Here is a 27,446-nt window from a genome sequence, read left to right as displayed (position 1 = left end):
GTGTGTGTGTGTGTGTGTGTGTGTGTGTGTGCTTATGTGTTTCCCATTCAATGGAAGTCAATGGTGACCAAAACTGTTTAGTTACAAACATTCTTTAAAAATATCTTATTTTGTGTAGAAAAGAAAGTCATACAGGGACATGAGGACCAACATGAGGAATGTAAATGATGACAGAAATGTAATTTTTGGGTGAATTATCCCTTTAACTACTTAAAGGAAAATCTTTCCTAGGAGTAATTTATATCATGGTAACAGAATCAGGCCTTTTGATAATCCAGTGAATTAAATATTTTGTAAATGAACGGTTCTTATTTTCTCCTTTTATTTAGAACTTGGTGGATCCAGTATTCAGAACAAATGATGTCTGTCATAAATGCAAAAACAGCTACACTATTTTACATTTGAGTGAAAAACAAGAAACAAAACAGTCAAACTGAGATTATAAAACAGATAGTACTGACTCGAAAATATACATGCACATGATCACACATTATTGAATTCTGTATTAATGTTTTTTTTTTCACATTTGTACACGTTTTCACCATTCTAACTTGTAAATAATACACACTAATAACAGCATACATGTATTTACCATAGTATTTACAGCAAAATATATTAGTGTCATACCGCCCAGCACTATTCAGTCCTAACATGCATATTCTGTAAACCCACTTAAAAGTTGTTTTATATCTCTTAAACTGCACACCTTGTTCTAACCAGGCGTGACATGATAAACTCGTAAGAAAATTGATTTTTCAAGTTTTTGTTCCAATTAACAAGTAGCTCCGCCCACAGTGAAAAATGCCATTAGTTTAAAGCTCCACATACCAAACATAATGTTCTGATCAGCGGTGATTGTGTTTTGTCACACAATAGTTTCTATTTTAGTGGAACTATGTTACTTTTCTCTAGACTTGTTAGGACATGTGATATAAATGAACCTGGCTGATTTCAGTAGAATAACTTGATTGTGTTCATGCTTTTTAATGACATAAAAATTTTCCAGAGAAACATACTGAGTGACTAATGGCCTTCAGAAAGTTTCACAATAGAGAGAGTGAGAAAATAAGCCGATGTGAAGCTGATGTTTCAATACAATATTTGCTATGACACTTGAACATTGACCTTTTCCTGAAATGTGTTGCTGCATGTATTGGACGATTGATATTGTTTTCATTTCACTCAAGGTCTTGTAGCTGTGGGGGGGAAACAAGGATGAGTAATTAAGCCCTCTGTGTTTTCTCAGCATGTGTTTACTGTCTCTGTAAAAGAAGGCAAGTCGTGGCTGAAGTCGACTGTGTTATCAGAGCAGACAGTGTCAACAAAACAACTGACTGTACTATATATATGTGCATATGGAAGAGCAAACACACACACAAAGATGTACAAAGAGCATAAAGAGTAATTGTGTGAGTCCTCACACATGATTACCATGATTATACTTCATACTTCAGTACTTTGTAATAATTATTGTTTTTGAAAGAAGTCTCTTATGCTCACCAGGGCTACATTCATTTGATCAAAATACAGTAAAAACAGTAAAAGTGTGTAATAATATTACAATTTTAAATAATTGTTTTTTATTTTCATATATTTTAAAATGTAATTTATTCCTGTGATGCCAAAGCTGAATTTTCAGCAGTCATTACTCCAGTCTTCTATGTCACATGATCCTTCAGAAATCATTCTAATATTCTGTGACTAAAGAAACATTTATTATTATTATTATCAATGTTGAAAACCATTGTGCTGCTTAATATTTTTGTGGAATCCTTGAGACTTTTTTTTGTGATGAATAGAACGTTTAAACGAACAGCATTTATTTGAAATAGAATTGTTTTGTAACCATGTAAAAGCTTTTACTGTCACCTTTGATCAGTTTAATACCATTTTGAAAGGTAACATACAATGCAGTATAATATTATCAGTATAATATAATGTTTCATCATTTATTTCCATGACATACACTTGTCTTATTCTGCATTGAAAATTACTGTACTATAATTCAATTCAATTGTTATACTGCTTTATTATATTATTTTCTAAATTAATTGTTTTATAATATAGTTTAATATAATATCATTTAAATATGTTATTTGTCTGTTTTGTTTTTCTCCGTCACCCTTAAATTAAACAGTTTTTCTTGCTGCACAGTTTAAGAACAAACCATTTTTGCAGTTTAGTTTCAATATGTGGTCTTTTTGAACTAGAGTGGAAGAAATGTTTACAATGTACTCTTTTATTTCAAAAGTTTAAGGAAAATTTGGCCATTCATGATAAGAGCTTTTAAAATGAACAGGTATTTGTTCATTATGTTCACACATTATTCATCCATTCAGCGGCTCTTTAAAAACACTGAACAAAAACACAGTGCCATTGTTTACCTCACAAAGCAAAATATTCCTGAAATTTCCTGTGTGGGTTGACTCTTTTTTTCCTCATTCGCCGTCCTGCAGACTTCTCCGGTCAGCTCTCATCGTCTCCTCTGAACTCCTCCACGGGTCACCGAGGCATCAGTAACCATCCTCTCCACCCACCCCTGCTCGGCCCGTCCGCCATGAGCTCCAGCCTGGGTCAGCTGCACTCGCCCATCAGCACCCTCAGCTCGCCCATCAACGGCCTGCCCTCGCCGTTCCCCGTCATCAGCTCGCCCATGGGCCATCCTTCCATGAGCGGCCCGTCCTCCACGAGCATGACCTTCAGACCCAGCCTGAGCCCACAGGTAAGACAGCACTGCATTTACTGTGGACTTATTTAACAACTTCAGCATGAATTGCTGTGGGCAGCAGCACAGAGTGCTATTGCAGATTCTTTCAGAGGCTTGCAGCTAATCAATATTTTTTTCAATGTGTGCTCAGGCTGAACTTGAACTGAATTTTCCTGCTGAATTGGCTAAACTTGACCTGAACTCTGTTGGAAATTAAAGATCTATTTTAAAGAGTCTGATTGCTCAAATGGGTTTGATTGCATGAGTACAAGATGCACAAAATCACACAGAGGGACACAAACATTTATTCGAATCATTACCTTCATTATTTAATCAATAAGACCATTTAGTATGGATTTGAAAAATTGCTTTTAATGGGCTTTTGCTGTTACAATGAGACATGATTATCAGCTTGTTCATAGCAAATGTAACTGATTTGGCAACAGTGGCGAAGGCTGTCTGCATAACTCAGAGCTCAAAAAGCTCTGCTAAAATTTCTCAGCTGTGAAAAATGCTAGTAATTATAAAGTTTGGACATTCGAGGTCTTTCGAAATGCATAAATAGTTTCACTGCATTTTCCATATGGCAGGCACATGCACGCGCAGTGTTAACCTCATTAATTTTAGCAATCAGAGTTTAGTGGTGTTTTGAAAAATCACCTCAAATGAGCTTTTCTCGCACGCTGAGGCTTCTGCTTATTAACAGAAAATCGAATCAATTCAGCATCAGTGCTATCGGCTTTATGACTGGGTTTTATTTAATAACACATAGCTTAAAAGACTCTGCTGAAGCAGCGTTTCGTTGGTGGAAAATGCAGCTACTTGTAAAATGTTGTGGTGTTATTGGATTTCTGTTAAATTCCTTTCAATATGAGCTAGGTTTTATGAGACATCATACAAGGAATATTACATTAGAAATATTCCAAGTGATGTAATTCCACTCTTGTATTAGTTTGGTTTATAGGAAACTAGCTTGGCTTAATCTTTTATATTTAAGTATATATGGCTCAAGGTTTTTGTTTGTTTGTTTTTATTATTTATTTTTTAACTTTTCTAGGGTACATAGATTATAAATAAAAAGATAAACACTTAAAGTAGGAACTTGTGCTCAAGTATTTAGAGTATAACGTGTTATTTATTGTGTACACTTCAGTATAAAATGAACAATTATTAGAGTGAATGCAGGTGGAACTCTTTCTGATCTTGTTATTTGTGACAATTAGCAACATCTGTGTTATTTCTTACTAGTTTAGAATTAACTTAATGCTGGATTTGAGTAAGAATATGCACATAAAGATGATTACATTTAAATGTTCACTTTATGAGTTGGTGTATTGATTGGTGTTGTCAAGGGTATATATTGTGAACCCTAAAATAAAATGACATTGAATCATGATAATTTTCATTTTCACGCAGAAGAGTAAATGAGTGACACATATATTATATTCAATATAAGCAACATTAAATAAAACTATGCATTTGCTTAAAACGCCTGACTTTTTAATATTTTACCACCAACCCTGGTGGTTTTATTACAAATCTTCACAAACTCTGAGTAACTAAAGCAGTTTTCGGTTAAATCTCATTTTTAAGCATGAAATATATCATTAAAAGTAAGTGATTGTAGGAAAGAAATTATTTAAGAAAAAAATACAACAGAAAGTCAACGAATCAGATGTTTTGTTATCAGACAAATTGGTTACAATACTAATTAATATTGAAGTTAAAAGAATTAGAAAGTTAATTCTGAATGTTTTGGCATGTATGTATTTTTTTTTTCTTTTAGCATAAATATTTCGTTAAAATTTTTATATAGAATATGTCACATCATATGATATTCATATGATATCACAACATATTTTTTGTTGATTATCTTTTAGGTTAAATTCAATTAAATTTATGCATTTAGCAGACGCTTTTATCCAAAGCGACTTACAGTGCGTTCAGGCTACATATTTTTTATCAGTATGTGTGTTCCCTGGGAATTGAACCCATGGCCTTTGCGCTGCTAACGCAATGCTCTACCACTGAGCCATAAGGCTCAGACAGGTTAAAGACTAGAAATTAAATTAAATACTTTTCATAATAGCCAGTTGTCATTTAATGACAATATTGTGGCAGTGTAAAGTGAGGAACATCATGGCATGTTTTAAAGCAACGATAATATAATTGATTGAACAAATGCACTGGAGTCTTGGAAACACTTTGTATGAGTGTGTTTGAATTACAAATGTAATCATTAACGTATAACTTTAAATCTGTATAGATAAGCAAGATGGATTTGAGTCAGACTTTGGCACAGTGAAATCGCTGAGAGCCTGCCAGAGTCATTTGAGAATCAGTAAAAACCATTTAGTGTAACTCAAGTCATATCAAATAACAGCCTTTTGTAAATTAATTTGAAGACCGTTGGGTTTTATCAGACACCAGATGGTAAATGAGAACTAAAATCCCTGCAATACAGTTTAAGATAAACCACACGCTATATTCATTATGAACACGTTATTGTGAAGGGTTTTTGTCTGAACATTTTTTTTCCTCATATCACCTCCCTCCCACTACCAGTATAAAGTGTTCAGTCATTACTGTTGTACCCCGAAATGGAAACAAGTTCCCATTAAAAACAAGTTTGGGTTGGCATAAACACAGTGGACTTTTTTTTCTTTCCCCCACCTAGGTCTCATGTCAGACAGCTTTAATTTGGCTACTAAATGGAGAGGGGGGAATTTCACATTAATGGTGTTGCCTTAAGTAGCTAATGGCGTATGGGCTTAAGGAGAGGCGTCTTGGAGGTGCCCTGGCCCCCATTCATCCTCATTAGCCCCGTCAGAGTGCTTGATCTCTGACCGCATGGTGTCAAACACGGCCTTAGTGTGCCACATGGGCTTTCTGCTTTTTATTGACATGCTAAATGGGTTCAGAAGAGGCCCGGTTGGGGCCTGGTCAGGGCCCAATCGCACGGGAAATGAGCTGGCTTGTTAAAATCTGCAGCTTAGCCATGTGGTGTGTGTCAGAATGAAACTCTTTTAACACGCAGCCAGTTCTTTCTCCTCATACACACAGACAGACACACAAATTACCAGTTAGCCTCTACTTTTGTCCATGTACACTACTGTTCAAAAGTTTGGGATCAGTACAATTTTTTTTTTAAATGTAGATCCTCATTTTCACCAGTGGCAATGCTGAATTTATTTGATACAATTTTTTTAAGCATCAACTTTCTATTTTAATATTTTAAAACAAATGTTTGTGGTCAGTAAGATTTATTAAATGTCTCATATGTTCACCAAGGCTGCATTTATTTGATCAAATATATTAGTTAAACAGTAATATTGTGAAATATTATTACAGTTTAAAATAACTATAAAGTAATATATATTTCAAAATGTAATTTATTTCTGTGATGGCAAAGCTGAGTTTTCAGCATCATTAGCCTACTCCAGTCTTCAGTGTCACATGATCCTTCAGAAATCATTCTAATATGCTCAAGCAACATTTCTTATTATTATCAGTAGGGCTGTGCAATTAATCGAAAAACATTTCGATTTCGACCTCCAACGATTATGAAAATACAATACATAAAATGTTTTGGTCATATGGCCCCCTCATAATCGTGTTAAATAATCGTGATTACAATATTGACCAAAATAATCATGATTATGATTTTTGCCATAATCGAGCAGCCCTAATTATCAGTGTTGAAAACAATTGTGCTGCTTATTATTTTGGTTTAAACTGATACAGGATTTTGTCAGGATTAAAAAGAGTAGGAAGTTCAAAAGAACTGCATTTATTTTAAATATAATTATTTTGTAACATGACACATTTCTTTACTTACATTTTGGGTCAATTCAGTGCATCCTTGCTGAATAAAAGTATGAATTTCATACTTAAGGTTCAAGGTTTCAACAAAAAAAGGCTCACATTTTCACACACATTTTCTTAGAGAAATGTAAAATCTTTTGCTTAAAATCCTATCTAAAATATAAATATGATAAACAAAGTTGTATTACAGTTTTTTTATGTCACCTCCGAGGCATTTGTGTTAAGTCCCCCATAATTACTTAAGAAATATTAATTCATCAGGGAAAGGTTTGTAGCATAATTCAGAGCACAGATGATATTTTAGGGATGTTTATGTCAGAGACTGATGTGCAGAGCATCTCATGACTGTGCAATGCAGCAACACCAATTCATGGACACATTTAACTATTCTAAAAGCTCTACACTCAAAGCAGCAGGCATGAGATGATCTGCCTTGTAACAGCTCCTGTGGGCTCTACAGTGCAAGATACAATAATAAAACTTATTTTCTCCCTGTTCGTTATGTCCTTCCCCACTCTCTGGACATGCTTATTTTCATTTGGACGTCATAGATGGTTCTCATGGTTATGAAAATGTCAGTCATTCACTCTTTCCACGGGACTATAAGAGAGTGTATTTTCCCAGCCTGATTTGGCATGTGTTGTATGGAAAATCTTGCTACTTCCTAATTCTTTTTACCAAAAGCATCATGCCCACATTTTTCACATAATACAAAAGGGAGTTATTATAAAAATGTCAAAGCTGCTATTTTTCATACAATCTTTTCTGTGAAGTTCAGTTCACTGAGAAAAAAAAAAATCTTACTAAATCATTTACAAGCTAAAAAATTTTTTTGTTTTGTTTACTTCTTGTTTTGTTTTTGTAGTTTTTGTCTCATGTTTTTCGTTCTGCTTTGTTTAATGGTTATATCTTGTTTTGCCGCAGCCACCATGTGAGGAATTCCCCTGGTTTCACCTCAATTTAAACATAATAATTGTGTGGCACCTCCAATTCCTACATTTACACATTTGACAGATGCTTTTATCCAAACTTATGATCCAATCTGTAGATTCATGCAGTTCTTGGCAATCAACCCCATAACCTTGGTGTTGTTAGAACCGTGCTCTACTTTTTATTTGTGTCAATTTTTCATGTTTTATCTGGCTGGTAGCTTTTTTTGTGTGTGTGTATTTTTAGGGATGGTTCATGATTACTGATCCTGGAGTGCATGAATGTAGGGATCTGAGACTCTGTTTCAGGGCTTAAAGTTAAGACTGTTAATCTGCTCCCTGTCTCTGGTCTAAAACTAGAGGCTACCATGCGGCACTGGCACACAGAGAATCCAGGAACATATTGAATTACAGTTTACCCAAAATAGTGGGGGGATGTGTGTGTGTACGCTCAGGATTTGACAAGAGCCCCCTTAAGATAGATTATGCCACCGAACAGGACATGTCAAAAGAGCCATGTCTGCATGCAAAACGAAACAGATGGCAGCAGGTAGATCTGTTTGTGTGCATGTGTGTGTGCAGGTGCATGTGACTGTAAATGAACGTGCAGGTGTGTGCATTTTGGTATGTATCTGGGTTCCTGACACTCCTTTACTATCACAATTGCATCGTTGGTTCTTTTGTTTTCAGTATGTATTTACATGGTAGAGTTTGTCATGTACATTGGGCTGTATTTGCATTTAGATTTGTTGTTTTTAACAGTTTAGCTTAATTCTTGACTCGTGAGTTAAGCTGTTAAGATCTCATGAAACTAATTTAGGTCACATTTATATGTTATCCCTACCTGTAGGAGTAAGAATGCTAATGCATCACATTGTGCAATTCTAAATGAATGTCAGTAGTCTCTTTAAGAGTCTGTGGGCCTCATTTATTGACGGTAAGTACTTTTCCACGTCAAAGACCGTTTTTATAAATATAAACGTTGCCGTGGATTTTAGTGTACGCACACTCTAAGATCAAATCTGTGCGTACGCACATTTTATAAATGAGGTCCTGTATGCGGGAGTTTGATGTCATACAGTATCGTACACCAGCAGTACTGACCACAGGTGTGGGCATGTGTCATAAACCAGAAATATTTGTCATGAGTCAGATTTTCTTTGATAGTGCAAACAAAATAACACTGACACAATTTAAGGTGTGGAAATGCCAGGACAGGGTTTTTGTTCAAATGAACACAATAGTCATTAATTCTTCCTGAACCAAAACGTCCTGCTGTCTGTCTCCAAATGTTTTGACATTTCAACGACATTGAAGACTTGACTCATATGTCATGCATTTTGCCTTTCTTTTCTTTCTTTTTTTTGACAAAATCTGTAATTATTGTTTATATATTTAGTTAGAAATAGTTTAGGGTAAATCATTTGCACTTTTGTTGGTGAATCATTTTTATGTTCATTTATCTACCTCTCAAGAATTACCAAAGAACAACATAGCGAACATTCTTTTATCATAATGTTTCCTGTAGGTGTGTCTGTCGTGTCTTTCACAGGTCCGTTCATCTGTCATCACACTTTTTGTGCCTTCAGTTCTGGGTAATTAAGAATAAATGCCATGTATAACTGATTCTGTTTCAACAGACATGTTAATGTGGAATTATACACTACCGTTCAAGTTTGGGGTCGGAAGGTTTTTTTTCCCCCCTTGTATTTCAAATAAATACTGGTCTTTTGTGGTTTATATTCATCAAAACATCCTGAAAAAATGATCACAGCAAAAATACTAAGGACCTGTTTTCAAAATTTATAATAATAAGAAATGTTTCTTGAACAGCAAATCAGCATTTCTTCAGTGACACTGAAGACTTGAGTAATGGCTGCTGAAAATTCAGCTTTGCCAGCACAGGAATAAATTACATTTTTAAAACATATTAAAATAGAAAACAGTTATTTTAAATCGCAACAAAAATATTTCACAGTATTACTATATTTTTGATCAAATTAATGCAGCCTTGATGAGTATTAGAGATGTCTTCTCGAAAACATTAAAAAATCAAACCGACCCCAAAACTTTTGAATGGTAGCTTATGCAAAAAATCATGAATTTTTCTCTTTATGTCATATATAAATTATGAGAGTTACACAAGTACAGTGTGTTTGCTTATAGGCAGTAATGATCTAAGGGAACATGAGATTTACTCCCATCTCTAACAGTCCATTAATTCAGTTATTAGCAACTTCGTAATGGTTTGATATCTGTGTTGTTGTTTTTTTGTTGTTGTTGTTTTTTTAGCTCAGTTCACCCATGAATGCAGTCAGTAGTTCAGAGGACATTAAACCCCCTCTGGGTCTGAACGGGGTGATGAAGGTCCCAGCACAGCCCACAGGCACATCCCTCTTCCTCACTAAACACATCTGTGCCATTTGCGGAGACCGTTCATCAGGTGAAATACACCACACACACATACACACACACACACACACACACACACATTTGAACACACATACCTAGATGATTTAAAAAAAATTGATAATACATTACGTAATTTGTGTCCGTTACTACAGAATAAAATAGCTAAATTATCACATTAACCTATAAGCAGCACATTTATATTAAATGTATATAAATAAAAAATAAGAAATATTTATGATATTTCCAATCTACTTACAAATGAATAACAAATGCACACAAAATATTAATTTGATTGAAAATAGTATTTATTATTTTGAGAAGAAAGACCCATGCACTGACTGATATACGAGACTATAGTCTGGTTAGTTATAGCATGGTTAGTTGCCAGGAACAACATATACAGTTTAACAGACATTATACAACACTGTATAACCACGGAATGCTCAAACTGACCAATCAGAATCAAGTATTCCAGAGAGCTGTTTAATAATATACTTTATTGTACTTGGTAAACTGCAGTCATGAAATTGGTCTATATATTCTGTCTTTCAGAGTAGTGTGTGACAAAAACAGATGTGGTGCTGTTGAATTATTTATATTAAATGCCAATTAAAGATAACCCTGCTGGGAGGAATACTAAAGCATGTGTTTGCTGGCAGGTAAACACTATGGGGTGTACAGCTGTGAGGGCTGTAAAGGCTTCTTCAAGAGAACGGTGAGAAAGGATTTGACGTACACTTGCCGAGACAACAAGGACTGTATAATTGACAAACGCCAACGCAACCGCTGCCAGTACTGCCGTTATCAGAAGTGCTTAGCCATGGGAATGAAGAGAGAAGGTGCGTTGCTTCTTTCTTTGAGTGATTGAGCACATTTACATGCACATGACACTTCCAAATAATATCAGAATTTGGTCTTATTCTGATTATGGATTGGTCATAAACTGACCTTAACCTGACCGGAATAACCAAATAGAGCAAATATTCCAGTTTCTTGAAATCATCTTATTCTGAATATCTAATGTTCATTTTTATCTGCTTATGTCCAAATGAAAGTAATCGTGAATGCTATGAGACACAGGCAGTTTTGAAAAGTAACACATTTTTGGAGGCAACAGATTCTTTTGAAAGACTTTAAAAGAAATAAACATTAATCAATTCACAGTACAGATGGCTGAAAGCGCTAATGACCTACCATTTGCAGTTCATTGCACTCCTGTGTGCTGTTGTCAAGAAAATGAAAGAGACTGATTAATGTGTTGATTAAATTACACATTTTAAGTCTAGAATCATCTAAAAGTAATTTCATTAAATTCCATTTCACTATTTCCACCAGAGAATACTGGGAAAGTAATGTCCATGTCTTCATTGATTCAGAATATATTCAGAATATTACATATGAGAATATTCCAGTAGCTGGGAAGCATGTAAACTATTTATTTATTTATTTGTAATTAATAGAATTTAGAATCTATGTATTTATTCATTATGCAAATGTCACTAAATGTTACTAAATATGATGAAATGATGACATTTACATTTAATTATTTAGCTGACACTTTTATCCAAAGCTACATAAAAATGTGGAATTAGGGTGACCATACGTGCTCTTTTTCCCGGACACGTACTGGCCAGGATTTCTATATTGCGTAAAATATCCAGGTTTTGGCATTGTTTTCCTGTTTTCATACTTGCTGAAGGTAATGGTTAAAAATTAGTTTGACCAATAGCATGCAGGCATTGTACTTAATCGACTAATCATGGCACGTAAGAAGGTAGGATCTACAGAGAGCAGTCAAAGCGATGCAAATACGCGTACATATTAGGTGCATGCTGCGCAGACCGATCGTTGTATGACATCAAAGTACCGCGAGAGAGATTTGAAAGCATAAGTTGCTGCTGCTCTCTATAGCTCTCACAGTACTTTGATGTCATTCACCGATCGGTCTGCGCAGCGCAAACAAAGCCAAAACCTGGATATTTAAGGCAAAAAGGAGCATGTATGGTCACCCTATGAGGAACACAACACAACAAGAAATTTTGTCAATAATGCATGTGTGAAAATAGTAATAACTGTCCCTTCAAACACTTTTAGTATGTTCTTCTGACCTAGTTAAAACCCAGTAGCCAGAAAATATTGAAGCTTTATTCTTTCGTTTAACCACAAAGTGGGCATGCACATTTCAGAAATATGGCTAATATTCATTCTAGTAATATTGTTTCTGTCCAGGGCGCTGCAAGAAAACACATTGTATAAAAGTCTAATAAAAGAAATCAGAGTAAACAACCAGCAGCTGTTTACCAATACAATGTGTACACCAGTAAAACAAGTTTAGCATGTGTTTGCAAATTGTTTGCATTTATTCATTGTTTTATACAGTATCTGACATAAGTTGCATTATTGTGACATTTTTCATGGAGACACATCATCCTATCAATTTAGTTTATAATCTGTTCTCAAAAGAGTAGAAAAAGTCATGAAGAATAAACCTGATACAATTATGTTAGGTCTATTTTTCAAGCTATTAAAGTGGTCTAGAGCACAAGGCTGGACCCCCTATATTGAGACCTCTGAGAGAGAGGTAACCTGACACACTTCTCCCCCACGAGTCACTCTCTCTGTCTTTCTGTTTCTGAGGATAATAAAGCTAAAATAATTTCCTTGTGCCTCTCTCCTCACCTCTCAGTGACTCCTGGAGTAAAGCTTTATCCTTCAGCTGACCTCCACGGCTCCCACTCAAGAATTCCCCTCATGATCTGCTAGTGGTTTCTGTCGAACAGAAAGAGAGTCATAAAACAGGGCTTTTACAGACAGAAGGGAAAGCTGAAATGTTCCACAGCCTGACGGCGAGGCAGACGGGGCTCATTTCCACCAGGTCCAGACCACAGTAGACCGACTGTGTGGTTTAGACCTGGCTCCTCCTCTGAACCAGGCCAAACATGCATACAGTCTATGCTCTGTACACAACTTGCGCAAATTCATGTACACACACACACACACCAATACATTGTCAACCTGCATAACCAATCATTTGACCGTGGGACGGTTTTATGGCCCATGACTTTGTCCGTAGACTGGATAGAAGCACAGAATCGTGTTTGCACTGGATCGTACCCAAATAAAATACACATATTTTAAAGAGCCGAATGCATATTACTACTAACGTCGCTACAAAACGTAGGCTGACCTCCTCAACTTTCAGCCCTCTGAAGTTGGTGAATAATGGTCTGGATGCATATGCAGCTCGATGAAAAACAGCCTCAGCTGTTTTTGTGGAATCGTGTAGATTAAGAGCAAACCAAAAGCAGCTGCGTGTTATTGAGCACAAGGTCACGGTTTTGTTTGTGTATGTAACTGTACATGTCGCACATGCGAGCCGTTCTAATTTTGTTCCTGCACGTGTGCAGCCGTTCAGGAGGAGCGGCAGCGGGCGAAGGAGCAGAGTGAGGGTGAGTTCGGCAGCTGTGCCAACGAGGACATGCCCGTGGAGAAGATTCTGGAAGCCGAACTGGCAGTGGAACCAAAGACGGAGACCTACGTGGAGGCCAACCTGAGTGCGCCTGCCAATTCTGTAAGCCAATCTCTCCCTCTAAATCACACTCAGTGACATTCAACTTATGGAGAACATTTGGCTCATCTGAAATGTGCCGTTTCAAAGTTACACTTCACAATTGCTCCTTAGTGAACGGGCCGGGCTTGATCATTTTCTGAATGTCAAGACTAAAGAAAGGTTCCAACCTGCCTGCAGATATACAAAAAGACAGTTTTAAGAGTTTCGCAGCTGTCCAAGAAAGAGTCTGATGCAGATTCGAATATTTCTGTTTGTGAATAAGAAGGGCTATTTTTACGAGCCCACTCCCAGCGGATGGATTCGGCTACATAGCGATGCACTTTGGCATTGAAGGCCTTCATACAGACCCCTCGAGAGGAGACATACTGCAGAAGAAGCACATTGTCATGTCACTAGATAAGAGCTTTAGCCATTAACCATGTCAGTTAGATACACGGAGGCTAGTGCTGTGTGTATATTTATGCCTTGTGCACATTTGTCCTCTGTTTTGTGCAGCTGTAAGCTCTAAATCAGGTAGAGGTCAGGGAGAAAGAGGCATATGCTTTGTCTTCCCTACTCTGTATTTTCAGATTGTTTGTTTCCCCCACAGTTGTTTTTTAATGGCTGTTTGTGTGCTTGTCCTTGAGCCCTGGGGAAGGTCCTCTCACATGAATAGGGCTCTAATGAATTTGAGTTCCTCTTGGGTTGATTGGAAAACTGTTAAGACATGATGATCTGAACTGAAAGCTGTGTAGATTATGAGACTTTTAAGCCAGATTGTTATGATATTTCAGTAGATACACTTGATTAAAAAAAAGTGTGCTTAAAGGGATAGTTCACTCAAAAATACAAAATCTGTCATCATTTACTCACTCTCATGTAATTCCAAACCTGTATGACTTTCTTCCTTCTGCTGAACACAAATAACGATATTTTGAAGAATGTTAGGTTAGTATATTTTAGATGTACTTATTAATTATTAATTTCAAAGACAACAAGGGTAACACTTTAGAATACTGTTCTGTGGTTAATGAATAACTACACAGGAACAAATAACTAATGCACTAATAACATTCTAGTAACTACTATTAACTAACAAGAAACTCTGATTAATAATTTAGTAAGTAATAGTGCTCAGTTGAAATTGGTAGTTCACTATTAGCTAATCAGTAACTACTATTTTTTTTTTCATATATCCCGGAGAACTACTAAGAGCTACTATACAGGTTCATAATTAATGTGAATTATGCATAATGTATAATTCATTCTAAAGTGAAGATCATGGTAACCCACTAGTAATGACTCAAGTATAACCAAATCCTTCTAAAGGAACTACTAATTATTTGGATCAGTATTCTAAAGTGAAAAGCATGATAACTCCCTAATATTGACTGACGTCATTGTAAGCTTTTGAGTAAGGTCTTTGATAGTAATGACTCAAGTGTTACTACATCTAAAGGAACTACAAATTATTTGGATCAGTATTCTAAAGTGAAAAGCATGATAACTCCCTAATATTGACTGACGTCATTGTAAGCTTTTGAGTAAGGTCTTTGATAGTAATGACTCAAGTGTTACTACATCCTTCTAAAGGAATTACTAATGATTTGGATCAGTATTCCAAAGTGAAGATCTCGGTAAACCACTAGTAATGACTCAAGTGTTACCAAATCTAGCAAAAGGAATTACCGTACTATCCAGAATCTTACAAAAACCTCAAAAGCTTACAATGATTTCAGTATTATGTATTAGAGTTATCATGTTATTCACTTTAGAATACTGATCCAAATAATAAGTAATTCCTTCTGAAGGATTTGGTAATACTTGAGTCACTAGTGGGTTACCATAACCTTCACTTTAGAATTAATTATACATTATGCATTATTCTATTCATTTTAATTATGAACCAGTTTACAGTAGTTCTTAGTGGTTCTTGGGGAGGTATGGAAAAAAATAGCAGTTCCTGATTAACTAATAGTGAAATACCACATTAGGTTAAGCACTATTACTTACTATTTCACTATTACTTACTTTTTAGTTACTAGTAGTTACTAGAGTGCTAATATTGTGTTACATATGTGTTCTTGTGTAGTTATTCATTAATGATGGAACAGTATTCTAAAGTGTTACCACAATAAGTAATTTTGAAATTACATGTAGATGTAACTCCTTCCTAAGTGGGTCAAAAAAGCACTCAAAATTTCAGCGATTGCATTTAATATAAATTTGAACTATAATACATTTTCATTTAATTGCAATTAACAAGCACTTAAGTGTCCAAAAGCATTACATGCGTTTCACACTTAATTATATTGTTTTGAAGTATATTATTTCTGTTATACATGCTCTTTGTAAAAGAGTGATAAAGTCTACTTTTGCACAAGGGTATGTTACCACTAAAACGAAAGAGCCTTTCGCTCTGGGTGGATGACGATGTTTCAGTGATGATGTGATTTCGGGATCCTACTGGGACAGAATTTGCTCCATGACAACAGCAGAACACGCACAGAGTGTTCTGACATGCCAGGCTGCTGGTTCATGAGTGCTTGTTCTGATTGAGTCTGGGCTGAAGAGTTTGGATTACTTGAGCAGAAGGAAAGGCTTTTAGAGAGCAGGAGTTAAACTGAAAATAAAAATATTCCACTGGGGGCAAATGACAGGAATGATTTCCACAAGACTTCCCACAAGATATCTGTTCATTTTCCACTCACATCATTGAATTTGACAGCTGAGTTTCTCTTGGTGATATCTATGCTGAATGCAAATAACATAAAGTAACATGTCACACAGTGAAATCAATAATACAACTCAAAACCAGAGTTTGCAAATACATTTTGTCCTTATTCCAGCACTGTCTGTTATTGTGCTCTCATTAAACGTTTTATATGTCCAAAAGCATATATTTATGTAGAAATACACTATTTTCAAAAGTCTGTGGTTAAGATTTTTTAAAGGTTTTTTAAAGAAGTCTCTTATGCTAATCAAGGCTGCATTTATTTGATTCAAAAACAGTAAAAAAAAAAAATTAATATTGTGAAATATTGTTACAATTCAAAATAACTTTTTATATGAATTTTGTTCCTGTGATGTCAAAGTTGTGTCAAAGTCAATTTAATGCATCCTTGCAGAATTAAAGTATTAATTAAATAAAAAAAGAAGAAAGAAACACCTTTCTGATCCCAAACTTTTGAACAGTAGTATATAAATGCCAATATAGTATGTTAACCCATACAATATATTGCCCATCCACACAAGTTGTTACATTTTACTGAAAATTACATTTACATTACATTTAGACATTTAGCAGACACTTTCACCAAAGTGACTTACAAATGAGGACAATGGAAGTAATCAACAAAAGAGCAATGATATGCAAGTGCTATAACAAGTCTCAGTTAGCTTAATGCAGTACACATCGCATTTTTTAAAATCATATAATAAATAAAAAGAAAACAGATAGAATAAAAAAGAATAGAGCAAGCTAGTGTTAGAGGCCTTTTGTCTCTTTATTTGCTTTTGTTAATTGTATAATAAATAAAAAGAAAACAAATAGATAGAATACAAAATTATTAGAGAAGCAAGTGTTAGTTTTATTTTTTTAAAGAAAACAAGCAGCTAGTAAATAAATAGAGTGCAAGTCTAAAAGGGGCAAGTTTTTATTTTTTTTATATAAAGAATAGAATTAGAATAGACAGTGCTAGAGTTAGAGGGTCAAATAAAGATGGAAGAGATGTGTTTTAGCCGATTCTTGAAGATGGCTAAGGACTTAGCTGCTCGGATTGAATTGGGCAGGTCATCACACCAGGAGGGAACATTTAATTTAAAAGTCCATGAAAGTGATTTTTTGCCTCTTTGGGATGGCACAATAAAGTGACATTCACTTGCAGAATGCAAGCTTCTATAAGCCATGTTTCTGAATGACAGAACCTAGTGATGCCATGTAGACAGAGAAGAGAAGTAGTCCAAGAACTGAGCCCTGAGGCACCCCAGTAGTTAGATGTTGTGACTTGGACACCTCACCTCTCCAAGATATCTTGAAGGACCTATTTGAGAGATAAGACTCAAACCATTACAAATTATTAAATGACAAAGAATTACTTTTAATTTATTTAGAATATTGTGTAAAGTAAAACATTAAGTATCACCTTTGTCTAAGAATTTTCTCCTAAAATTTCAAAGGAGAAATTAAAATAGAAATGAAGATGCATGTATAGAGCTATGAATTAAATTAATATGGATAGCATCATTTAGTCTAATTTGTTGAGAAATGTTTTGAAAATGAGTTTTTCCTGCATATGCTGGTATCTTGGCCCTTTGCCGAGATCCTTACTGAAGCTACGAGATTACTAGGGTTTTTTTCCAAGGAGAAAATCTGAGATTGAGGAGACAAAAGCAAAAGTTTGCTCCTCATTGTTGTCTAGGAGAAACAACTGACAAAAGAGAACTGACAAAAGAGAACTCATTTGTGTTTTTTTTCTTTCTGTGTGTATCCAAGTAAGCTATACTGCCATAGAGTTCACCTTTCTCTCTCTCTCTCTCTCTTTCTCTCTCTCTTTCCAGCCTAATGACCCTGTAACAAACATCTGCCAAGCAGCTGACAAGCAGCTCTTTACCTTAGTGGAGTGGGCCAAGTGGATACCTCACTTTTCTGATCTCCCACTGGACGATCAAGTCATCCTCCTGCGAGCAGGTGCGTCAGTAAATAAACACAAACCGCTTTTGTTTGAGTCCTGCAGACATTGACCTGACGTGACCTGTGTGCTGTACATTTAGTCTTCCAGCTATGGAGTTACATCTGAAAACAGCATCAGCTAATGAATTGAGTATGTTTACAGTTATGTGACATTACAGTCTATTCCAGAAGCATTTATATGGATTCAGAGATACATTTGATCCAGCCTCGGGCCACAGCATCGATTAAAGAAGGAATTCCATCTCATCTTGGAGTGAGAGTCCTTATTCTGTTAAGGATGATGGCTTCAGTATAGACGGAGGGAGAATAAGAGGCTGGACTGTTCTCGCCGCTCACATGTTGCATTTATTTCATTGGGCTGTAGGTTGCCTGAGGACAATCAAACTCTATTTAGTGCGTTTTATTCAGAGCCTCAGAAATGGGATCGCACCGTATGAAACTGTGACGATGTATTAAAAAACTTGAAATGTCCTCATTAAAACTCAATTTCGTTTAAGAACATGCAACTTAAAGGGATAGTTTACCCAAAAATGAAAATTCTGTCATTAATTACTCACCCTCATGTCGTTCTAAACCCGTAAGACCCCCGTTCATCACGCAAAGAAAACAAAAATAACGACTTTATTCAACAATTCGTCTCCTCCTTGTCACCCTGGTGCCATTTTGGAAAGTATCCACTGAACGTAAACAGCGTATGCTATTCTGTGTCAGCTGCATCACGCGGATACTTTTTCTACGTTGTTTACGCTTTGATTTGAATGAAAACAACGTATCCACGTAATGCAACTGACACAGAATAGCATACGCTGTTTGCATACAAAAAGTATTCTTGTAGCTTCGTAAACTTACGGTTGAACCCCTGATGTCACATGGATTATTTCATGGAGCTCTCAGAATTAAGCAAAAATATCTTAATTTGTGTTCCGAAGATGAACGGAGGTCTACATGAGGGTGAGTAATTAATGACAGAATTTTCATTTTTGGGTGAAATAACCCTTTAAGTTGATATTGAGCTATAAGAGTAAACACGTACTATAGACAAAGCCACCACATGTACACAAACAGATAGAAATAGCTGTGTTGCTCTCTTTCCTGTTACCTTTGTTTGTTTGGTTATTAATGTGCTTTTGTGCTCCTGTCCTCTGTTGCTAGGGTGGAATGAACTCCTGATCGCCTCTTTTTCGCATCGTTCCATAGCTGTGAAAGATGGGATATTATTAGCAACAGGCCTTCACGTCCACAGAAACAGCGCACATACTGCCGGTGTGGGAGCCATCTTTGACAGGTTAGTAAACATCCGAGGTTTCAGAGAAAAAGCCTGAACCTGTACAATTTCTGAAGAATGTCTTGGCTGTTCTTTTTACTATAATGAGAGTAAATGGGCAGAGGGACTGTCAATGTTACAAATGACCAAAAAAAAAAAAAATGTATATGGCTTATGCGCCTAAGTAAAAATCTGAAGTAAAAATCCCATTCATTTTCTTCCTAGGCGAACTGATTTTTAACGATAACTTATAAACTGTTAAAGACAGACTGTATGTGAGCTACGAGATTGTTAATCGATAACATATGCTTTTCTTGAAGCCATTAGCTGGTTTTATTTCAACATATCTTTTAAATAATCGTGTTTAACAGCAGAATTCCCATTGTAAAACTATACATTTCCCATGATTTTGTAGAGAAATCCAGCAATCAGAAAACTGAAACAAGCAAATCGTGCCAATGAGCTCTTTATCGGCTGCCCTCCTTCATGAAGCACTGCAAATTACATATTAGAGTCAATCTTCCTATGCATATTTTGCAATAAACATGAAATATTTTTATACACAGTTTTTGAAACAAAAGTTTTATATTTATCTGCTTTTTTAATTTGAACGTCATTCTCAATGCTTCATGGGATTGTATTTCTTTCCCACATTAAAGCCGTTAAGTACACAGTCTTGTACCTTTGTTCTTTTGTCAGCTTTTCAAAAAGTTTTTTCTTTGAATCAACGTTTGTTATGTTGTGATTTACCTCTTAGCTGGTTGGTTTGGTTCATGCCTTCTAACTCTTTAACAAAGACTTTTTAAAAATCCATATGGGAAAAATTAATGGGAAAAGTACCGTTGAAAAAGTGGGCGTTGTTGCACTCTATATTCCAAATCATCTGAAGCCGTATGATAGTTTTGTGTGAGGGACAGTCCAAAATTTAAGCCTATATTCACTAAAAATCTCAAATCAAATATGGTGCCATTAGACTGAATGTAACTTTCTGCCTTTTCCACACACAAAACTATCATAGGGCTTCATAAGACGCGGATTATAGCGTATGAGTGTTATTAACAAATTTTATGATACTTTTACTTCTTTGTCATTTTTGGAGTTTGATAACTCCAGTCCCCATTCACTTTAATAATATGGAAAAAGAGCAGCCACAACATTCTCCTAATCATCTCCTTTTGTGTTCCATGGAAAAGTAAAAAGTCATATAGGTTCGGAACGACATGAGGGTGAGTAAATGATGACCAAATTTTCATTTTGGGTGAACTATCCCTTTAAATTCAATGACAGCATTCAGTTTATGCAGGGTATGGTCTTGTGATCTTCTAAGAGACCCTTCAGGGTCCTCAGGAGTTTGATAACTCCAGTCCCCATTCACTTTAATAATATGGAAAAAGAGCAGCCACAACATTCTCCTAATCATCTCCTTTTGTGTTCCATGGAAAAGTAAAAAGTCATATAGGTTCGGAACGACATGAGGGTGAGTAAATGATGACCAAATTTTCATTTTGGGTGAACTATCCTTTTAAATTCAATGACAGCATTCAGTTTATGCAGGGTATGGTCTTGTCATCTTCTAAGAGACCCTTCAGGGTCCTCGTGGCACACCCTGTGGAAGATTTGTGACAGCCGTAGGTCATGCACACATTAATTTTTGAAAATAACCTCTATATTGATATTAGACGCTGCATCATGAAAGTGCCCTCCACGTCTTACTTTTGATTGATGCCATTTTTACATTAAGCCGTATGGCAGTTTTATGTAGCGCTGTGATAATGTTTCACTGGCAGCGTGAGATATTCTGGTGTCCTCACTAATGAAATATATGCTGCCCGGTCCATCTGCAGTAGAGATGAATGTGTCTTATAAGACATAATGACTTTGATTTTCATGGCGATATGAAAACTAAATATATAAGGTGGAGTGATGACTCACTGGGCCTGTTTAATAAGTTACAGAACATTTCCCAGCATTTTTAAGGGTACATTGGAGAAAATGAATTTGCGATTAATCAGGCTGGCTGTGCTGCCTGTGAGCGTAAAGATTTGTGTCCCTTTTTTTACAGAGTGCTGACAGAGCTTGTGTCAAAGATGAGAGACATGCAAATGGACAAGACTGAACTTGGTTGCCTGCGGGCCATTGTTCTGTTCAATCCAGGTACAGTAATGTATATTTAGACAAACACATGTGCACACAGCACTCTTATACAAGTATGTTTAAAATACCACTTCAGTTTGATCAACCTACCTTGCTATTTGTTTTGGCAAATTCCTAAAAAAAATGTGTTGGAATAAAGCCAGAAAGACTAAATGAGATTCCTGTGATTATAAACCTTAGTATAGCTACAGTAAGCTTATAGAAAGCAGTATATACTGGGTACTGCATACTTTCCAAAAAAAAAAAAAAAAAAAAGAAAAAAAACAAACGTTCAAAAAAATTTCACTTTGAATTGTAATGCAGAATAGCACAAAATATCAGATAATAACATTAAAATTATTGCCCTATTTCTGTCTGAGCTATTGAGCTGAGTTGGTGTTTTATTTACAGATATTTATGAAAATCAAAAAAAAAAAAAAAAAAAGTAAGTAATGCAACGTTGTGATAACATTGTTGTCATGTGACCTCTATGTTCATTCCCAAACAATAAAAATAATGAGTCTAGAAAGTTAAATTTAAAAAAAATATCCAATGCTGTGGACAAATATAGTATGGCCAGCATCCTCTCTTTAGATGTACAGTATGCGAAGAACATTCTTAGATAGCGATGCACTTTATTTTGGATTTCTGAAATAGCTTTATCTACAGCCTAAAGTTATTGATTCAGCCTTGAAGTTATTGATTAAACTAGCAAAGCCCATCAACCACAAGACATGTTTACACAGCACACAAATGTACACTACTGTTCAAAGGTTTGGGGGTCGATTTATTAATGCTTTTGAAAAGTCTTTTATGCTCACCAAGCATGCATTAAAGGCTGTAATATTGTAAATTGTCTATGCTGAATTTGTGCTCAAGAAACAATTCTTAATATATTAATGTTGAAAAAAGTAAACTATGATTAACAATTATATGATTTTCAGGGTTCTTGATATATCTACATTTTACTGACCCCAAACTTTTGAACTGTAGTGTAGCATCAAATAAAGTGGCCCAAAATGACACCTTAACATTACCTCGTTTGTTTGTTTGTTTGTTTGTTTATTTTGGTCATCAGACCAAGTGTGTATATAAGGATTATGAAACGTATTCATAAAGTGTGTAAATACCACTTTATCTTGAGTAGTTCACAATAAATTGTGGTTTTTGTGTTTTTGTCAACTCTTAGATTCAAAAGGACTGTCTAATCCATCAGAGGTGGAGGCTTTAAGGGAAAGAGTGTATGCATCTCTAGAGGCCTACTGTAAACACAAATACCCCGATCAGCCTGGGAGGTACACACACACACACATCTCTCACGTTTATGTATGCTTCATTTTTTCACTTGTATATAAAAATGAAAGTAATGGCACAAAACAAAAAGAATGCTACAGAGATTTAACAGAGGGACTGGATTCAGAGTGAACATGAGCTATTTTTCACTTTCATTTAAAGTCAGCAACATTTACGATCCATTTTCTTGCATATAAAGTCAATTTTACTTAAATACATTTTTAATTTAATCTCTTTTACACTACCGTTCAGAAGTGTTTGTTTTTTGAAAAAAAAGTGCTCATTAAAGCTGCATTTATTTGATCTAAATACAGAAAAAACAGTAATACTGTGAAATATTATTACAATTTAAGATAACTGAACATATTTTAACATATCATTTTTTCTTGTATTGCAAAGCTTAATTTTCAGCAGCCGTCAGTCTTCAGTGTTACATGATTCTTCAGAAATCATTCTTATATGTGGATTTGCTGCTCAAAAAAACATTTTATGGAAACTTTGATACCTTTTTCCAAATTCCTTTGTTAGCAGAAAGTTCAAAAGAACGTTTATTATTTGAAACAGAAATCTTTTGTAACATTATAAATGTGTTTACTGTCACTTTTGATCAATTTCATGCATCCTTGCTGAATAAAGTATTACTTTTTTAAAAACAAAAACAAAAACAAAAAACAACCTTACTGACCCCAAGCATTTTCAATGGTATGTTATTAAAAAAATTAAAATAAGAAACCAGCTGAAGTATTACACTGTACTCATCCAAACATTGACATCCACTGTTTCACGGACAGATTTGCCAAGCTGTTACTGCGTCTGCCTGCCCTGCGCTCCATCGGTCTGAAATGTCTTGAACATCTCTTCTTTTTCAAGTTAATCGGAGACACACCCATCGACACTTTCCTAATGGAAATGCTGGAAGCGCCACACCAAATGACATAAGGGAATGATTTATTTTCATCTCCGCCCCTCTGACAGAGGGTGCAACTCATGTACAAAACACTACAGGAGGCCACAGGACACATCTCTGATCTCACAGGAGAGGACCGAGTAATTCTACCTTGGCGTTTCATCAGAAACATTGTGCAATCCACAAAATACTGTGTAATAGTCCATTACGGAATACCATGCAGGATGGATTTAGTGAGTTTTTTTCCTGGTTTGCATGAATGTTTGGGAAGTCTCATGGAGATTTTGGTTTCTCATTTCTTCTGCCTTACAGAGGTCCACCTCTGCTTTCCTTTGAGTACACAGCCAAACCGCCTCATCTCTGAACTCACAATCATTTTGCTGTGAATATTCAGATTTCATGAAAGGAAACAAAATACCTCGGATGCACTTCTTCATGCAGCTGTCCTCAAAAAACACATCACTGTATCTGCCATTGGAAGTTTTTGCTCAAACTGTACAGTTAATAGAACCACAGTAACATTTTTCCCCCCAGGCACTTAGAAATTGCTTCTTTTAAGCGGTATTGTAATACATCAGGATTCTGAAAGTCCATCTTCATGAGGAAGAAACTGCATGCAGTTTGGCTTTAATTCCTTTTCTTTTTGGAAGATAAATGGGCCTATGAATAACAGAATGGTCTAAAAAGAATGAAAAGCAGGTGTACTCCTGGCTGAACTCACGCTGGATGAAAATACAACGATTCATTGTTAGAATTGTGTAAAAAATACTGAAGATTTTTCATGATGTTTTGCATCTAAAATTCAGCATAATGTGTGTGTATATATATATATATATATATCATCTGATAATTCCCAGCAAGTGGGTGTTTGTGATTTGAAAATATGCAAGGAGTTAAAGGAATCCAGATGATAGTCTGGCCTCAGGGAATCGCAAGGTTTGGGAAGTGCCATGCCTGTCCCCTATTGGAAAAGTTGTTACATTGCAGCTGTACTCATCTGCTATTACATGAATTTGTTACAGTTTTAAGAGTTGTAATGCTTGGCAAACATTGCAAAATAACATTTCTAAGCCTCAGGTTGATACAAATGCAATTTTTGGTTCTGTTGTGCAGTCTTATCTGTGTCATAAGGAAGAAACTGTAATAATGATAGATTTCATAACATTTGTATTACCGCATCACACCTCAATTGCAGATTGAGCCAATCTGAACCAGTGTTTTCATGATGACAATTACTTTTAATAACTATTATTTGAATTCGGGAGTTATGTGTAGCAACAGCAGTTGTCAATAGCAGACATAGTGCAAAAGACCTACTGATTTAGACAAAACATTCTGCCAAAAGATAATTCCAGGCCTCACAGTAACATAAGTATTCAGTCTAATATGCACATAAACAGCATATACTGTCAATGTGATTGTTATACAGAAACTGAAGTTCTAGTGGTCATGTTTTTATGCTTTGACCAGGGAGAAATTTGAATCGGCCATCAGAGAAGATCAGTAGACATTTGTTTGTTCTGTCATTGGACATCTTTGGCCGTTCATTACTCCAAAACCAGCATATTTAGAATGTGCATACAAGACCCCTTGCTGAGGTATAGACAAAACACAGACAATGTAAAGCGCTCTTGGGTTTGCACTGTGTTGGACTAGTCAAACAGGGTTTGATAGACCATCAAGAGCCAGGCACATCTTACCTGATATCAGCTACAATTCTGATGTGCCGCCATCAGACATCTGTAATATTTTCCTCTGAGACACCAATCCTTCACAGGACATGTCAGCAAAACACAAAAGAGATGCATTTTAATATAATTATCTATTTTTGTACAAAGTGTAATTTTTATTCTCTATATCATAATTTCGTCTGTTCTATATTGTACACATTGTTGGTGTAAATATTAATTTTTAAGTGGAGCCGTGCCCTCAAACCTGGACTGAGGGAAAGGTTTACATTGCAAAGGCTTCTCTGTTCCTCTGCCATTTGTTTTCATGGTACCCTCACCTGAGAGCTGAGGACGGCTCACTCATTCTTTTTTACAAGACAAATGGAGGGTGTATTGTGTATTATCCTATTATGTCTGTTCAAAGGACTATTAAATTTCAGATTGTAAAAAAAAAACAAAAAAAAACTGTTGTTGTCTTTAAGCAAACATCAAAACTATTTGATAGTTATGAATAAATGATATACAAGATATCACACACACACACACACACACACACACATATATGTATATATATGTATGTGTGTATATATATGTGTGTGTGTGTGTGTGTGTAAACCAAAACATTAAATAGGATTAACAGTTTCATACAGAAAAAAAAATGTTGCAATAACATTTATAGTTTCTACAGTACAGAAAATTTCATGGAAATTTACCTACTGCTCCAATGGTTCAAACCCAAAACCATGAAAATAAAACTGAAGACAAATTGATGCCTTCAAATTCAAAGCTTAAATAGTGGAAAATAATGTTAGAAACTATTTAAGGATCCTAAGGACATTATTAATTCACATATCAATATCAATGACTGCAAAATGCTTAAAGGGGTCATATGATGTTGCTAAAAAGAACATCATTTTGTGTATTTGGTGTAATGAAATGTGTTTATGCAGTTTAAGGTCAACAATACTACAGCGAGAATATAAGTTACGCCTTCTTTCTTTGCGTGAACGTTTGGGCGGCGTTATGCAAATCTTCTCACATCGTGACGTAGACATGTGGGGTGTGTTAGAACGAGCCGTTTTAGGTAGGCGTGGTTGACTTAACTTTTATAAGGAATATCTCTTTGGATTTGAGACTTTAGTCTTTGCAACTTTACAGATCTTCTTTATGCACCAAGAGCTTGTAACACTCCAAAGAGAAAGGAAAAATTGAAATCGCATCATATGACCCCTTTAACAAAAAGCAAAAAAGGCAAGCATTTAATGGCAAAAAAGTTTCATCAAGGGACCTGAAAATGCTTAACAAAAACATTTATGTATCCATTTTTGATATGTCTACCATAAGTGCATCCATCTTCACCCAACCAGATCAATAAAACAATAGAATTTATGATTTGATAGAAAACAATTGCTCCTCAGTAATAAATTAAAATGAACTGAAAACATTACAGTAGATTAAGGGGAGAACAGGCTTAAAGATGAGTGAGATTGTCACTATTCTGAGCAGACAGGACCTGTCCATCTATTAGATAATAACCCTGCACTAGGTGCTATCCTGGTAAAAGACAGACACTACTGGAAGTTGTCAGTCTGAAGTTTTCTACTAAAGCCTCTGAAAGTGCAGTGCTTTAATTTAACCATCACTTTTCCACAGTTTGATGGTCTTGCCGTTCTCCAGGGCTGCAGAGGCAATGATGTTCTCTGTAGGGTGACAAGCTGTCGAGATCACTACATCTAAGGACAAAAATACATCACATTTATGTTAACAAAATCAAAGAGGCTGCCATGTGTTTGAGTCTGGGAGGTGTAGAAAATGTCATATACCTGTGTGCCCCTGTAATTTCTGCACAATTTCTTTGGTCTGCAAGTTCCAGATATATACCATGTTGTCTTCAGAGCCTGTGACGATCCACTGAATGAGAGCAAGACAGATTCAGGTTATTCAGAAACTGGTCTATATAACTATGTATTAAAACAAATACTTTGACAGAGTGGAACAGAATCTCCCTCTCCTCCAGTCACAGAAAAATTGGCAAACACACAATACTTTTCATTTTTATGTCC

General features: G+C 35.6%; 2 protein-coding genes across 2 annotated transcripts in view; one reads left to right on the top strand and one right to left on the bottom strand.

Moving 5' to 3' along the window:
* The window catches only part of rxrab (retinoid x receptor, alpha b), a 56,719-nt gene extending 32,274 nt beyond the window's left edge, over nt 1-24,445 (top strand). Inside the window, exons 3-11 of the mRNA XM_016542007.1 lie at nt 2,457-2,722; nt 9,754-9,904; nt 10,533-10,712; nt 13,281-13,444; nt 17,984-18,113; nt 19,269-19,401; nt 21,443-21,534; nt 22,703-22,808; nt 23,598-24,445. Of these exons, the coding sequence (XP_016397493.1) occupies nt 2,457-2,722; nt 9,754-9,904; nt 10,533-10,712; nt 13,281-13,444; nt 17,984-18,113; nt 19,269-19,401; nt 21,443-21,534; nt 22,703-22,808; nt 23,598-23,745 (1,370 nt within the window). The 3' untranslated portion in view covers nt 23,746-24,445. The remainder of the gene's footprint in view (nt 1-2,456; nt 2,723-9,753; nt 9,905-10,532; nt 10,713-13,280; nt 13,445-17,983; nt 18,114-19,268; nt 19,402-21,442; nt 21,535-22,702; nt 22,809-23,597) is intronic.
* A 2,402-nt stretch (nt 24,446-26,847) lies between these two features.
* Nucleotides 26,848-27,446, bottom strand: part of LOC107731009 (WD repeat-containing protein 5-like) — a 5,232-nt gene continuing 4,633 nt past the window's right edge. The window contains exons 11-13 of the mRNA XM_016541978.1: nt 27,381-27,442; nt 27,207-27,294; nt 26,848-27,116 (exon numbers count right to left, since the gene is read on the bottom strand). Of these exons, the coding sequence (XP_016397464.1) occupies nt 27,016-27,116; nt 27,207-27,294; nt 27,381-27,442 (251 nt within the window). The 3' untranslated portion in view covers nt 26,848-27,015. The remainder of the gene's footprint in view (nt 27,117-27,206; nt 27,295-27,380; nt 27,443-27,446) is intronic.

This window comes from Sinocyclocheilus rhinocerous, unplaced genomic scaffold (genome assembly GCF_001515625.1).
Source record: "Sinocyclocheilus rhinocerous isolate Xijiao unplaced genomic scaffold, SAMN03320098_v1.1 scaffold157, whole genome shotgun sequence".
Taxonomy (NCBI): domain Eukaryota; kingdom Metazoa; phylum Chordata; class Actinopteri; order Cypriniformes; family Cyprinidae; genus Sinocyclocheilus; species Sinocyclocheilus rhinocerous.
Note: the sequence above shows the minus strand (reverse complement) of the source record. Positions and strands in the feature narration are given on the sequence as shown.